Source organism: Pomacea canaliculata, linkage group LG3 (genome assembly GCF_003073045.1).
Source record: "Pomacea canaliculata isolate SZHN2017 linkage group LG3, ASM307304v1, whole genome shotgun sequence".
In the NCBI taxonomy this organism is placed as follows: domain Eukaryota; kingdom Metazoa; phylum Mollusca; class Gastropoda; order Architaenioglossa; family Ampullariidae; genus Pomacea; species Pomacea canaliculata.
The window spans coordinates 22,363,940-22,378,108 of NC_037592.1; the positions used below are offsets into that span (position 1 = coordinate 22,363,940).

A 14,169-nucleotide genomic window follows, 5' to 3' on the forward strand; every position below is an offset into this window, starting at 1 on the left:
AAAATCGACTAAATAAATACAAAATCTTCGGCCTCGCTCTTTACCCTGCTGCGATAAATGACAAACACCAACAAAACAATTGCAGCAGTTCGATTTGCGAGTGGCGGGTACATGTGACAGGTTTGTGGCTGCTTAATGCACCTCGCATCCACAGACAGCCAGCTGCTCAATTTTCCACACCTGGCGCGGCCATGCCTCATGCGCCATATGCAACTGTAGTAAATTAATTTGTGCAAATAAAGAAGAAGTGTTTTTCGTTCATTTTCGTCTATCTTCATGGGTTGTTTACTTGGGAAAGCAGCCAAATGATGAATGTTTTTGCTTATTTTTATGTTGGGGGGTGGATGGGAGGAGAATGATGGAGCCAGAAAGCGGTAGATTTATTTATTATGCGATAAAAATATTAGCAGCAGCAGCAGCAGCAGCAGCAGCAGCAAACGTCGTCTGAAAAAGCAGCGGCAGACACAACAATGATATTTAAAATGGTTGCTTCGCAGAAGGCATGTTATGCAACACACAGAAAAGACATGTTATGCAACACAAGGAGCTGGAAAGCAAGGCGAGATTAAAGTTTACAAGGTGTAGAGGTCTCCTCGCTGTTCTCGCGGGTCCTGTGCAACACTGGGGTGGGAAGGGAGGATAAAAGAGAGAAAGAGAGATGGTATGGAGAGGGGAGAAGAATGAACTTGTCCAAAGCTTTTGTGGGACTATAGGGGAAACACGCAACAATAAAATTAAATGCAGAAATAAAAGCATGAAACTTGTGAAATCATCATGCAGATCATGAAAATATAAAAGATGTTTCCTAAATCATTCTTAATCAGTTATACTCTTCTCTGCTGAAAAGACGTTAGTAGCCGGGGAGAATCGGGGAAAGTTGGTTGGGGGAGGTGGAAGTGAGGCATCTCGGAGAGAGAGAAGAAAGTTGGCTGGTTGCCGTTAATACGATTTCAAGTGCGAGCCGCCAGACTGCGGTACCCGACAGACAAGTTACCGGGTGTCTATTATCTGTAACCCCTCAGTTCCCCACCTGTGCTCGTACGGACTAGACATTTAGAAAGAAAGGAAAAACGTGGCAAGCAATCCATCTCCATCCATCATTTTTCCCGATCTATCATGGCAAACGATCGATGGAGCAAAAAAAAAAAAAAAATACCAAACAAACAACACACACACACTCGAAAGAGTGACGGCTGCGACAGAACATCCCGCGAAAAGTCTCGGTCGAAAAAATAATCATTAACATGCAACAGGTTTTTCCCTCCCGTCAACCAATCAGCAAGCGCCCTCGGTGTGCGCTCGCGAGCGCCTCGCGTGCAGACTGGACGAAACGACAACAAGCGGGAGAACTGCTTCACTCCGTTCCTCCGCAGCATAACGTTGCACTCGGCAGTCTAGGAATGCCGCAGCTGTGTTCTTCTGAGACACAAGTCCAATCGGTAACGTCCTACTTTTTAAATTAACATAATCTTGGTCATATACATTTAAATAACAATCTGGTCCATGCAAAATGTTTTTTACTTTACAATACTTTTACAGAATCTTTATTAGAAATTATAAAAAATTGAAAAAAACTATTTATAGTATGAATATTATTGGGTTGTTAAAGCTTAATAATTCTATTTTTGCATCTGATTTAATGAAACTTTGGACTGGTTTCTTAATTTACATTAGTAAAAAAAAGCTGGCCTAAAATTACCTGGCCTTATCACAGATGCAGATACCTTTTACCTTGACTGAGAATACTTGTGCAATCTATGGTGACTAGAGGCTGACCAGCTGTTGCAATCGATGTCCTAATGATTTAGCAAATAGTAAAAATTATATCGGAGCGAAACCAGAAGTAGGTTAAGTGTTCTCCTCAACACTCGACTGAAAATCAAGTACTTGACCTATTTTTTTTTTTTTTCCTGTTCAGTCTTGAAATGTTCACTGGGTATTACGAAAAGTGTTACACGATGCGCACGCGTCTGTGCGTACGGGGGCTGGTGGGGTGGGGTGGGTTGGGGGTCACCGGTACTCGAGTGCAAAGATTAGTAATGAGGTATCAGCATGTCGCAATGGAGAGACTCACCGAGGGCTTACCATGGCTTACGCACGGCGCACATTTGCCACTTTTTGTTGATTAAAAATAATGTACCCATTTGGTGAATATTTCCTCCACTACTACGTACCTGAAGTTTAAAAAATTTTAGGATAGGAAGGACCGGAAGAAGCGGGGGCGATGAAACGCTTGTGGTAAACGACCGCGTAATGAAAGAGACAAGAAAGATGAAAGACAAATTGAGAGGCAGAGAAGGGGAACATCATGAACAGTTTTTGGGGGATGACTTTCTCTCACTGGGTGGAGAGAAAGAGATGTGTCATCAAGGGCGTTTTATAATCGTGTCCAGAGCTGCACTGGTATTTTTAGAATTGCCCCAAGCAATGTAAACCCTTGATCTTGAGACGAGGGCAGTCACGTCAACAGCAGCTGTTACCGACTATGCTACCTGTCTGTCTGTCTGTCTGTCTCTGGCCCATGCTGTTATGGTTTGTTCATCAGTAACCATCTAGCAATCTCTGTCGTTCCATCTCCAGCTACTCAACTATCTGATAATAATGTATACTCATGGAAGTGTCCATGAGATGGTGTATGTGGTAGGTAAAAAAAAAAAAAAAAACTGTACCAATCTTAATAATTTTTAAAGCTGTTTACTCAAAGGTAGTTTTTTAAATCAGTCATGGACTTGTTAGATAATTCAAATGGGACTCAGTAATCTCCACATTTGAATGGATTTCGAAATGGCGAAACTACATCCCAAAGTTTCTAGATGGTTGAATGCACTTATGGACTTACAGCAATGAAGGTTTTTCTTATGTCGGCGCAGGACAACTACGTGAACGACTTCAAAGAAGATTTTGAAGTTTGCTCGGTGTGTGGCTAAGTTCAAAGTTCTCCCACGTTCAAGACGCGGAAACGGTGTGTTTGTGGAGCCGAGGTTTAAAATAGGCCATACAGTTGTACAATTGTACAACGCCTGCCATTTGCGACGGAGTAGCCAACGACAGGTCCCAAACCCTGAATGATTGACAGCACGTCGGTGGAGCTGGGGGGACCCGTCTTCCAACTGCACTGGAAGCTTCCACTGACCTTTGACACGATGACGTTAGCATGACTACGTCACTCGCCCTGGATGACTGAGCGGGAGGTCGATAGTCTTGTTTTTCTCAAACAGTTTATTGTCACCCCTGTGATATATTACCGTCCCAACAGAAAAGATTCACGACGGTTTAAAAGCTTCGTGGAGCTACACACCAGCAGCGGTGTGTTTTCCGCTCGACATTTTGTCCGAGCGCACGCAAAGCCTCGCGAGCCTGCCTGCCCCGTGAGAACGCCGTGGCATGCCATATATGGCACAAGCTCCGCCCCTCGATTTCTTCACGCGCCGTAAAGCATTTATAACGCGATTCATTCATGTCTAGGCCACTCTCTTCGTAGTAAGCATCGCGGTGGGACGAGACCTGCGCAAGTTCAGTCCGAGTTCTCACGGATTTGTTCACTCACTACCTGTTTGTAGCGGATATCATCGACACACCTACTCGGATCTTTGTTCACCAGTTGGAAGATACTCATCCCGTCTGCTGTTACTTGTTATGGCTGATAGTTTGTGCTTCTATTCGCCCCAGTCAGAAACTTTTGGCGACCAGATCGTGCCAGACACAGATGACTGCTTTCTGGCGCCTGCCGATGTCTCTCACTCGCCTACACCGCCAACCATGTAAGTGTTCATCTTGACTTAGAAGTTTGGAGTTGTTAGATGTTTTCTTGTTTGTGAAATAACATTTTATCTGAACTTTTATCAGATTGTAGTCCGTGGCGTCCACGAAATTTCAAGTCGTGCTTTCATGTGTCCGCACTTCAAGTTTCGAGGTCAAGAAATAACGGTAGCCGCATGGCTGACGGGTAGCGAACACCTGCTGACAACCAGTCGCCCACACAGGTCGCAAATTCAACCAAGCGTGTCAAACAGCTTTTATGTGTAAAGATTCTCGTTTTCGGTCACTGTTCATATAACGACATGGACTTTTAAAGAATATTTTATGAAAAATAACAAATTTTGTTAGCAAACTGACATCAAGAGTTGTCTCCCCTTTCTGACGATTCTTCAGTCTTCCCCTAACTACTTTGTTCACATTCTCGTTAATATGAACAAGGATTTTATAACATGTTATTTTGTTTTCCATTCTGCTGAGGTGATAACTCTTTTCTGAATTTATTTCCGCTTAAACAACGCGAAATTACTTGTTACCGTTACCTCAACAAGGTAATTTGACGAGATTTCATCACGTGTGACGTGTGTAGAATTCAAGTACACGCGCCAAGTGGGGTACAGCGCGCGCTAGAGAGAGTACGTTGCCAAAGCATTATGCGCTGTAGTGCGGTGGATTACCCAGTTCACAGCTAGCTTGCGAAATTGTCTTTCCCCTTCATCACCTCCTCCTCCTCCCACCCTCCTTATCTTGTTGATTCACGTATTGGTGTTAGCGGGCTCGCACTCGCACCGAATGACCAGACGGCGATGACTGGGGAAAATTTCATTCACCGGTGTGCTGTGCGTGGGTGGAGGAAAAACCGCCGCAGCGCGTGCGGTCTGCGCCCTCCTGTCGGACTCCGAGCGGTCTCGACAACAATGTCGTTAATCAGAATCGACTCATGCTGGGAAACGTACGGGCTCGGATAGAGAGAAAGAAAGAAGGAGAAAAAAGGTTTGCGAAGAAAACAGATCAATAGTTGACATTGTTGTGAACGGAAACGTGGTCATTTTTTTTTACAAGTCTTTAGTTCAACGCGATTTATTTTCAGTGCATGCGTCTTGAAACTGGATACGGTGAGGACCACCTGCTTGTGAAATGCCGAGGCCGCCATCGCGGGCTTCAGACGTAGGGCCCCGTGACCTGTATAATAATAACTCCTCGCGCGCGCGGGCTGGAGCGTCGCTAGGGAGAAACAACAAGAACCGCAGTAAACAAACCGATTTGTTTCTTCCGTCTCCTGCCGCGTTCTGTTGTTGCAAACTTGAGTCAAATAACAGAACCCAGCTTTTTTTTCTTTTCTTTTCTTTAAATTTGCGGCGTTTCCGTACAAACGAATCGCCAACAACTCAGCGGTGGGTGACTTGCTGAGACCTTGCGACCTGTTTTGCGTCGCTTCGCGCAGGTCACAGTTCAGCGCGTCAGTGACTCAGCTGTGACGTCAAAGGCGCGCGCTGGCCGTAAACACGATGGAGCGATTGTGTGAGTGTAGGTAAACAACTTGTTACCTCACGTAATCTCATTCGCTGTTTACTAGGGAGGGGGAAATGAGCTGAGTGATGTTGACGCGCGAGCATGGCCGGAAGTAAACGTTACTTCAGAGAGAAGGAAAGAACGAGGGAGGAGGATATTTAACGAGGGAGGGGAATATTTATTATAGCTGCACGGATTCGCTTTCAAAAGTGCACCTGCTCCGCTCTTCAATCAAATTTGCTTCCTGCGCGGTCCTAATTAACTGTAAAAGACAAAAATAATCGTTAACTGCTTAAAAATGTTCTCATGGAAGCCTCTTCTTGAATATGTTCGCGATCTCTGACCACAGCTGTTTTCTAGATACTAGTATGGGGGGTTCCTAGTTGCTCCATGTCCTAGGTGTGCAAGTAGTTTGGTTCTATACTCTGCCCAGCTCTTGTGATCTACTGAACAAAAGAAGAATGGTCAAGCCATCGTGGAGTAAGGTGATACTAGAGGAAATGTTCGCTCACATTAGTCAGCGACCAGCCTAGCAACTCAAGGGTCACAGCTTTGTATGAAGATGTTTCTGTCGTGAAAGAACGCTGGCGACCAGCAGTAAACGAGTTAAATAAACTTGTTTTGCTGTCAGCGCCGAATTTTGAAGCGACATTTAATGGCCTTGTGTGGTTTCGCTCCTGTTTATCCTGTTCTGGCAATAAATCAACTCGTGAACTAGCTAAAAGAATTCGTCTCCAAGCTGAAGAAAAAACTTTTTGTTTGTTTTTCTTCCCTTCATTTTAGAAATTATGGTCTCGTCATTTTTCTAACCCCCCTTTTTTTTAATGGATTTGCTCGCCAAGTTTTGTGAGACGTTTCTTTTGTTTTTGGTTGGCAAGTGGACAGCTTAGAAATAGTTAAAAACAACGAGACCAGAGCAGCAGCTGTCAGTATTTGCTGAAGAAATGTAGAAGACAGTGTTTTCATTATGTCTTGCCTATATTTAAAGAAAATGTCCTTTTTCGTGTGCCTTCACTTCCCTCGTCTCTCATTCACGCTCAAATGCTCCCCCCCTCTCCCTTTCTCTGTTGTTTCTGGGCAACGCTTAATAAACATCCTTGTGGTTTTTTTTCCCAGGTGGTAACCGAACTGGAGAAGTACCTGGACTTCATCCAGCCCCAGACCCCAGGGCTCAAGAAGGCTCGGCGCGAGAGCGCCTCTGTCATCGACGAGTTTTTTGGCGAGCCCAAGACCCTCGACAACCTTTTGGGCAAGAGCAGCATCTTGTCGCGCCACCAAGCGGCCGGCGATAACTTCCTGGCCATCACGACCACCCCTTCTACCGTCACGACGACGACGACGACCAAGATGCTGGACACGATGGACAAGCAGGCTCTGTTCGAGCAGAACGTTCGGCGCGAAAGCTCCTCAGTCGTGGAAGAGTTCTTCAGCTTCGCGGAGCCTGGGGACAAAATCCTGCGAGCGGTGGCCGCGCCTCACGCGTTGTCGTCGTCATGGATAAAGCGGGAGCCCGCGGAGGAGAAGGACATGGACGTCTTCGACATCACGTCCACCATCTACGACTCGGTTGTAGTTCCGGACCTCGGCAGCAGCAGCAGTGGTCTACCAGCTGCCGGCAACACGAGTTCATCGCTGTGGGAGGATATCAGCGCGAGCATGAACGTCATCGACAACGTCGAAACCCTCGTCGCCTCCAGTATGGGCACCACCCCCTCCTGTTCTGGCAAGGTCAAGGCTGAGCCCATGGACACTAGTGACAAGCCTTCCTGCGTGTTTAGCAACAAGCCCTTGTCGGCACGGACTCACAATGGAGGACTTGTGATGCCCTTCTCATCTCAGAGTGGTGTTGCTGTCCCCAGCCCTCCCTCCTCTTCCTCCTCCGACAGCATCAGCATGAACAGAATGGCCTACCAGGGGCACTTCAAGTCTCCATTACATCCCCAGCATCAGCATAATCACAACCACTTTGCCTCCCCCACCCCTCCTGCCTCCAGTTCCGCAGCCGCAGTGGTGCCCTGTGTGTTCCTGCCCCCGACACCCCCCAGTTCGCAGCCCGCCAGCCCCAGCAACGTAGACTTTACGGTGCGGAGGACGCCACCACCCCCCTATCCCGGAATGGTGACGTCAGCAGCAGGGGCCGCCGGCGTGCCGCAGGGGAATATTCCCCGGCCCGTGCTGAGCTGCTCTCCCGCCCTCCCCGTGCCCTTACCCGCTATGCCCTCGTCCTCCTCTGTCCGGGCCCGGCCCAACAAACCGCAGAACACGCACCCCGGGTGCTCCACCATCAAGTACAACCGCAAGAACAACCCAGAGCTTGAGAAACGAAGGATTCACTTCTGCAGCTTTCCAGGTGAGAATCGTTTAGCCGCTACATCTCTCTACATCAAAAATAGCAGCCATGAGCTAAGACTAATTTGCCTTAATTATGGTAGAAAAGGTGAAAAATGCTGTTTTTTAACTGAATTATTTTCATGTGACTCTTATTCTTTCTCAAAGTTCAGAAAAACTGTATTCTTAATTTCGCCTTTTTTGTGTTTTCCAGGCTGCAGGAAAGCTTACACCAAGAGCTCTCACCTGAAAGCACATCAGCGAATACACACAGGTATGCACTCTGAACTCCTAATGTGGTTGAAAGAGAACTGAGTGTAGGTACTAGTGGCACAAGTAGGCAATAATAAATAAACATCATCAGAACTAGGGTTTTCGCCTCTGGTACCTGCTGAACATTATTGGTGTTAAAGCGACCCCATCTCAAACTTTGTAAGAGTTCACGGTTTTTGACCTTGTTGCGAGGCTCGATCCCACAATTTTTCAGAAAGCTTTAAATCCTCGTCGCCCACTTGTTTATCAGATCCGGACAGGCAGATAACGTGTAGTTTGTATCCAGCTCACCTAAATCGTTCACTTATTTCTTTTCAACCCAAGTTTAAAAACTAAAACGGAAGTAAGAGGGAAGGTGGAGAGAGAGAGGGGTGGTGGTATATACGTGGGAAGAAAGATAGATGTATGACTGATAGTGACTATCTTCGTGGAGGATATCTAGTCTAAACGCGTTTTGCCTTGGGGTTGTGTTCCAGGTGAGAAGCCCTACAAGTGTCACTTCACCACCTGCCAGTGGCGGTTCGCACGCTCTGACGAACTGACTCGCCACATACGCAAACACACCGGCGCCAAGCCGTTCCGCTGCAAGGTGTGCGAACGCAGCTTCGCTCGCTCCGATCACCTGGCGCTGCACATGAAACGTCACGAGCCCAAGAGCAAGTAGCCTGCACGTGCAGAAAAAAGAAACGAAGACTCGAACGGAGGTAAAAAGGTACGGCAGCCCAAGCTTGCTCCGCGAAGCTCGGATCCGGTGATGCGTGAGCGACGCTGGCTGCTCGTCCATAACAAGCGATGATGACGACGACGACTTCCCACTCGCCAACGGACTTATGACGTCAGGCGCTTGAGTGACGTCATGTATTTTTAGGGTCTCGAGGCTCCAGACCTGGAGAGCGATACCCTCATCCCCGGACTGAGATCGAGCGACTCCTTTTGCTCGTTGACTGACTGGCCAGCTGTTTGCCAAGCTGATGCCAAGCTTGTTTTAGCGCCGTGCTGGACTGGAACTGTTCTGAGGAAACGTGATAGGCGCGCGTGCGTGTGTGTGTGAGTGAGAGAGAGAGAGAGGAAAGAGCTTGCTTCAAATAGTGACTTTGAAAACTGATGCAAGAGTAGAAGCACAAGTTGTTAATTGACTGGAATCAACCCTATGTACACTCCCCCGCCCCAATTACTCCTCTATTTTTGACTTGAGGAATGTGGGTACATGTGATGCGCCTCGTTCTCAAACGTGACGACCGTTATTGTCAGCATTTTATTGTGACCCTCCACCCCTGCGGTGTGTGGACATATAACCCTTCAATACCCCTCCCCCAATCCTTTTTCTCTAAACCTGTAAAAAAAAATATAGATGCTACTGCCAAAGGGACTCACATAGTAGTCACACCGTATGGACCATGTTGTTGTACGCCTTGGCACTGAGATCCGTGCCCAGATGGCACTTATTTATTAATTTTAACTTTAACAAAGAGTTTGACTTGTTTGTGAACCTGTAGTTAGACGTGGGTGCACGTGCAGCCAGCAGTACAATGGAGGTCGTTTAAATCCAAGCCTTAAATATCAACTCCCGTCGGGTCCTGACAGTCATCGTGACTCAACCGTTCGCTCATGAGGTCCCACGTGATGACGAGTGGTATTCGGCCTCGGTATCCAAATTCCCAAGTCAAGGAAATGAAACGATCACATTAACAAAGGTGGAGAACCTAAATAATTATGGTCATATAGACATTGGGTAATTTAAATTCAACCCGCTCTACGTCAATCCCTTATTTTTGTATTTTGTTTTAATGTGTGCTTTTTTTTTTGGCTTCTTTTTTTCTTTTTTTTTAACCCGGGAATCTTTTCAGACGAGTCGTGTTTCTCGTTGTCATGGTGCTAAAAAGAAACAGATCAAATTTCATCATCTTCGACAAAAGCACACGCCCACATACACACATACGATTGTCCCTTCATCTACCAACTCAAGAGCTGTGTCTGAAGTGGTTGCTAGCTTAGATTATCTTCTTCTGCTGCTTCCGTGACTTGTGGCTGTGTCCTGCTCATAACACCCATTCGAGGTTGTGAAATTTTATAACAGTTCTTTTCTTATTTCTGTTGGTCGGCTAACATTCGCAGATCGCCTTTTATTTTTCATCCACGTAGGAGCTAAAACTTGTCCATGTTGGCTCCTTCCACAACCACCACCAGCCCTCCCTTGTCACACAAACTGCCTGCTGACCGAACGCACATAATTCATTGACCTGAGGATGTCTTGACCTCAACAGCCGGTGGCTGGAAGAAGGACATGTGTTCGTTGCCATCAGTCGGGCGACAGTGTGAAGACGAAGTCCACGTGTCTTTTGAAAGATGATTTTGTAGTCATACACATCTGTTGTTCCCTTCCCCAACCCTGCACTGTCACATCGTTACTGTGTGGTGACCCATCACATCACAACATTGTGATTGTTTCTACCCAGTCGTCAGACTTAACCATCTTCACATTGTCAATTTTTCCAGTCTAATAACAATGCATTTGATTTTATTTTTGGACAAAAAAGGATTTATTTGCGGTTGGGTTTCGTATTTTTTATATAAAAACATTGTTCGACATGCACGCCTTTATGGAAAAAAGTTTATGTGTATATATATACACACACATATGTCAATAAATCAAATGTGACAAATTAAAAAAGTGATGTCTAATCATGTCTTTGAGGAATGTATTGGAATGAATGAGTGGGTGTGGTTAAACTGTTGTGTCTACAATACTATTCACACAAACTAACAGCTTTACACTCATTACCCAGAAAGACTTTCGCCGTTCATAGAACCAAAGTAGCTATCAGAAAAACATTTGAGCAAACAAGATATCTTTATAAACTTACCTTGGACCGCTACTGCTCTGGAATACAAATCTGATGTTGATGACAAAGAACTGTTGCTGCACAATCAGAACATATATCTGCATTCATAATACTGCATGTTTTACTTTATTCTTTTGAGTATGTTCATGCTTCGGTGACTTCACGGTGTCTTACAGGGGTTTGAACACAGGCTGCTCTGTCCCAAGGCGGTAATGGACCTGAATTGGGTTACTAAATATAGACCTGAGCTCGCCGAGTGCATGAAAGCATGGAAATGTTTGCTACCACCATCATCAGATGAAAATCACAGCAGAATAAGCTGCACAGATCACATCACTGCTCACGGCATTTCTAAAATCGGATCTCCAAGTTCATGGGAAAGTAAGGAGTACAACCGGAAAGAAGCTCGGTGAGCCGTGTTCATGCGTTTGATCAGATAGTAAAGGCCCGGCCTACTCCCCAGGACACGTCTTCCCGAGCTTGGGAACATTATTTCGCTGAGCATGTGTCATCGAGTTTTACTGAGCATCCGTGGGATTCAGCAAGGTGGGATCAGCAGGACAACTGACTGCCCTCACGACAAAGAAGCGAAGAGCGCAGCACCAAAGAAAAAGGATGAGCCGCCAGACAGCAGACCTCGGTGGTGGGTGGGACGTCGGAAACAATAGCTCAATGAACGAAAGAACAAAATAAAGAAATCATTTAGGCTAGTGAAGGGTTAAAATAATGTCTCGGGAAGAAATGACACAGCAGATCGTAAATGTTACCGGGATGATCGGCGATCGTTTCGACTGTATTGTCGAACTCTCAAATGCAACTTCTCGTAATCAGAGAAGTGGAAGAGAAATTAAACTAGCAAACAAGGATGGGTAAACAAGAGAGAGAAAGAAAAAAGAGACTCAGACTTCATGCAGAGAATACGTGAGGTAATTGAGAGTACGAAACATTAACGGACCTCAGATGTCCAGCAGTTAACCCTTGGTATTAGCGGAGGCTGAGAGAGCAGATCACTAGATGGAATCACATCCGTTGGTGGGGGTGGGCCCCAGCAGGTCACTGTTAGCCACTCACAGTCGCACTCGTGATGCAAGTTTCACCGCTAGTAGTACAACCCGGAAGCTATTATCACGACTTCCGCTTCATTTTTGACTTCAAGCACTTCCGGTAGATCGACGAAAGGGGTCATGAACCATCACTGTCGGTGTGGCTGGGAAGTGTGTGTGTGTGAGAGAGAGAGAGGATGAGTATTTGCATGTGTGTTTGTGTGCTTGCCCGCGCGCATCTATACAGTACATTCATGCTGGATGCGGCGGATGGAAACATCATTAAGATGGCTATAAAAGAGCGGTTTGTGTTCTTGCTTCCAAAGAGATTCTGTTAAAGACCGACTCCGGAAAAGTCATCAAACAAGAAACAATCATAGACTGCAGAGCTCCAGACGGAGATGGCTAAACATATTTTTTTTCCCCGGACACGAAAATGAAAGCTCTTTACTTCGCATTTGAGGCCGGTTCTCATATTTCCCTTTACCAGCATTCCATCATGACATCTGTAGATGAGAGATGAAGAAAAATGCCAGCTAGCAGCGGAGGAAACCCATCTGTACAGACAGAACCCACCTTACTCAGCATGTTGCACCCTGACATAATCTCTGTACGATGATTCTTGCTACTTTTGTTTGTTGAATTTGAGAAATTTATCTTGAAGTAATTCTCATTGAGTTGAAATATCTTTTCTCCTTTTTTCTCATTTTTTTTTCATTCATTCATTTATTTGTTGATACATTCATTGATTTAGTCATTTTTACTTTCTCTCTCTCTCCCTCGAGTGATCATACACAAGTGCTCTCTCTTGCTCATAATCACGTGCTCACTCTTTCTTACTCACACACGTACTCACGCATACAAACACGGAGAAAGACTTGTGAATGAGCATGTCATTCCTGACTGATATCCTTCAACCATTCTTGTCCTTTACTGTCCTTTCTTCTCTTTCTTTCTCTGAAGTGGGAGGCAGTTAACGAGTCACGTGCACAGCAAACTCTGTCGCCTCTAATAATAGCCCAACATGTCTAATTTGGGATCCGCTGAGACAGAAATAGCGCTCAGTTTCCAAACCATCGAGAGTTTGTCGATGTAAGAAGCTTGTTTATTCCGTGCTTGAGATGTTCAGGGATTTTTTTTGTGTGACACTTGTTTTAATGGCCGCTAAGAATACCAGGAGTGCAAGTTGGAAAACATATATTCATGATTCATGGGTTTGTAAGCTATTTTAAGATATATTTCCTTCTCTAGAATTCCTCCATCTCACAAAGAATACCCATTACAGTCCTTACACAACGTTTATCGCGGCCAATTAAAAGTACATGAGGAATTTTATGTCCTGGAATGTCTTTTGGGGGGGTTGCTCTATGAGAGCTTATATAGGATGCAATGGCGCTCTCGTCAAATGTCTTCTCATCGCTGTGGGCCTGATGTTTTGGTTTTTCATTTCTCGATTTAATTTGGACAGTTCAGACATTCCCAAAGGCATTGCAATCTCCTTCATACTCCCCACCTACCAGATGTCTTCGGAAACTGGCCAAAGACAAGCTGTCTACAAAGTATACAAACTGATATAAGTACATACATATTCAGTACAGCTATATATACACATGTAAACATCTTCAGTATCATACAACTTTGGATGTGTATGAACATATATAAGAGCTGGGTATACATTCGATGCTCTATAACCCTGACAGGGGGAGAGAACAAAGTTTGTCCAGGGAACTCTCTTGTTTTTCTTCTCGCGACCTCTCGCTGTCAGCTGCTTGTCGTCACAGTTGACCTTTCGCCGACAGTCGTGCGACCTTGAGGAGGACAGCCGTTGTAAACAGCCTTCGTTACCAGTTACTGGAATCCAATAAACAAACCCAGCTTTTTTTGGTCCCCGGCCGCTGAGTTCCCGTTAACCACGGGCTCGACAACGATGTTTCAATGGTCATATAGATATATTTGTTTTCTATTGCTTCCCGGAGTCTTCGTGTCAAAAACTTAGCCCTACCTTAGTAAATAAACTGTTGTTAAACTATATTATTGTTCTGGGTCTTGAGGCATTTATTATACAAAAGGAAGTTCCTTCTACCGCAGGATGTCTTTCCTTGTTTTCTCTGATGAGTTTCAACAAAGCAAAAAATTAATAAAAAATAAATAAAAAAAAAAATCGAGTTACTTCGTACAAAACTAGGGTGATTATATATATAAAAAGAATCTCAAAAATTTTATAATAATATATCCTTTACTTACTTTCTACTTCTTTCTCACACACACACAAACAAAAAAACAAAACCAAAAAACCAAACAAACAAACAAACAACAACAACAACAACAACAACAACAACAACAACAACACACAACACAAGAGATCTCTGTTGTGATTTGAGAGTTGCCATGGCATCAATCAAGGGGTACATCCA

General features: G+C 45.1%; 1 protein-coding gene across 2 annotated transcripts; it reads left to right on the forward strand.

The window, feature by feature from the left end:
- The first annotated feature begins 1,308 nt into the window (after positions 1-1,308).
- On the forward strand, positions 1,309-10,540 carry LOC112559792 (dendritic arbor reduction protein 1-like). 2 transcript variants are annotated; one of them, XM_025231197.1, is made up of 4 exons: positions 1,309-1,439; positions 6,385-7,618; positions 7,811-7,870; positions 8,346-10,540. In XM_025231197.1, exons 1-4 carry the CDS (start codon positions 1,401-1,403, stop codon positions 8,531-8,533), a joined length of 1,521 nt encoding a protein of 506 aa, XP_025086982.1. In that variant the 5' UTR covers positions 1,309-1,400; the 3' UTR covers positions 8,534-10,540. The 2 variants fall into 2 exon arrangements, with proteins under 2 accessions (XP_025086982.1, XP_025086983.1); XM_025231198.1 differs by lacking the exon at positions 1,309-1,439 and adding an exon at positions 3,104-3,761.
- Positions 10,541-14,169: the final 3,629 nt, after the last annotated feature.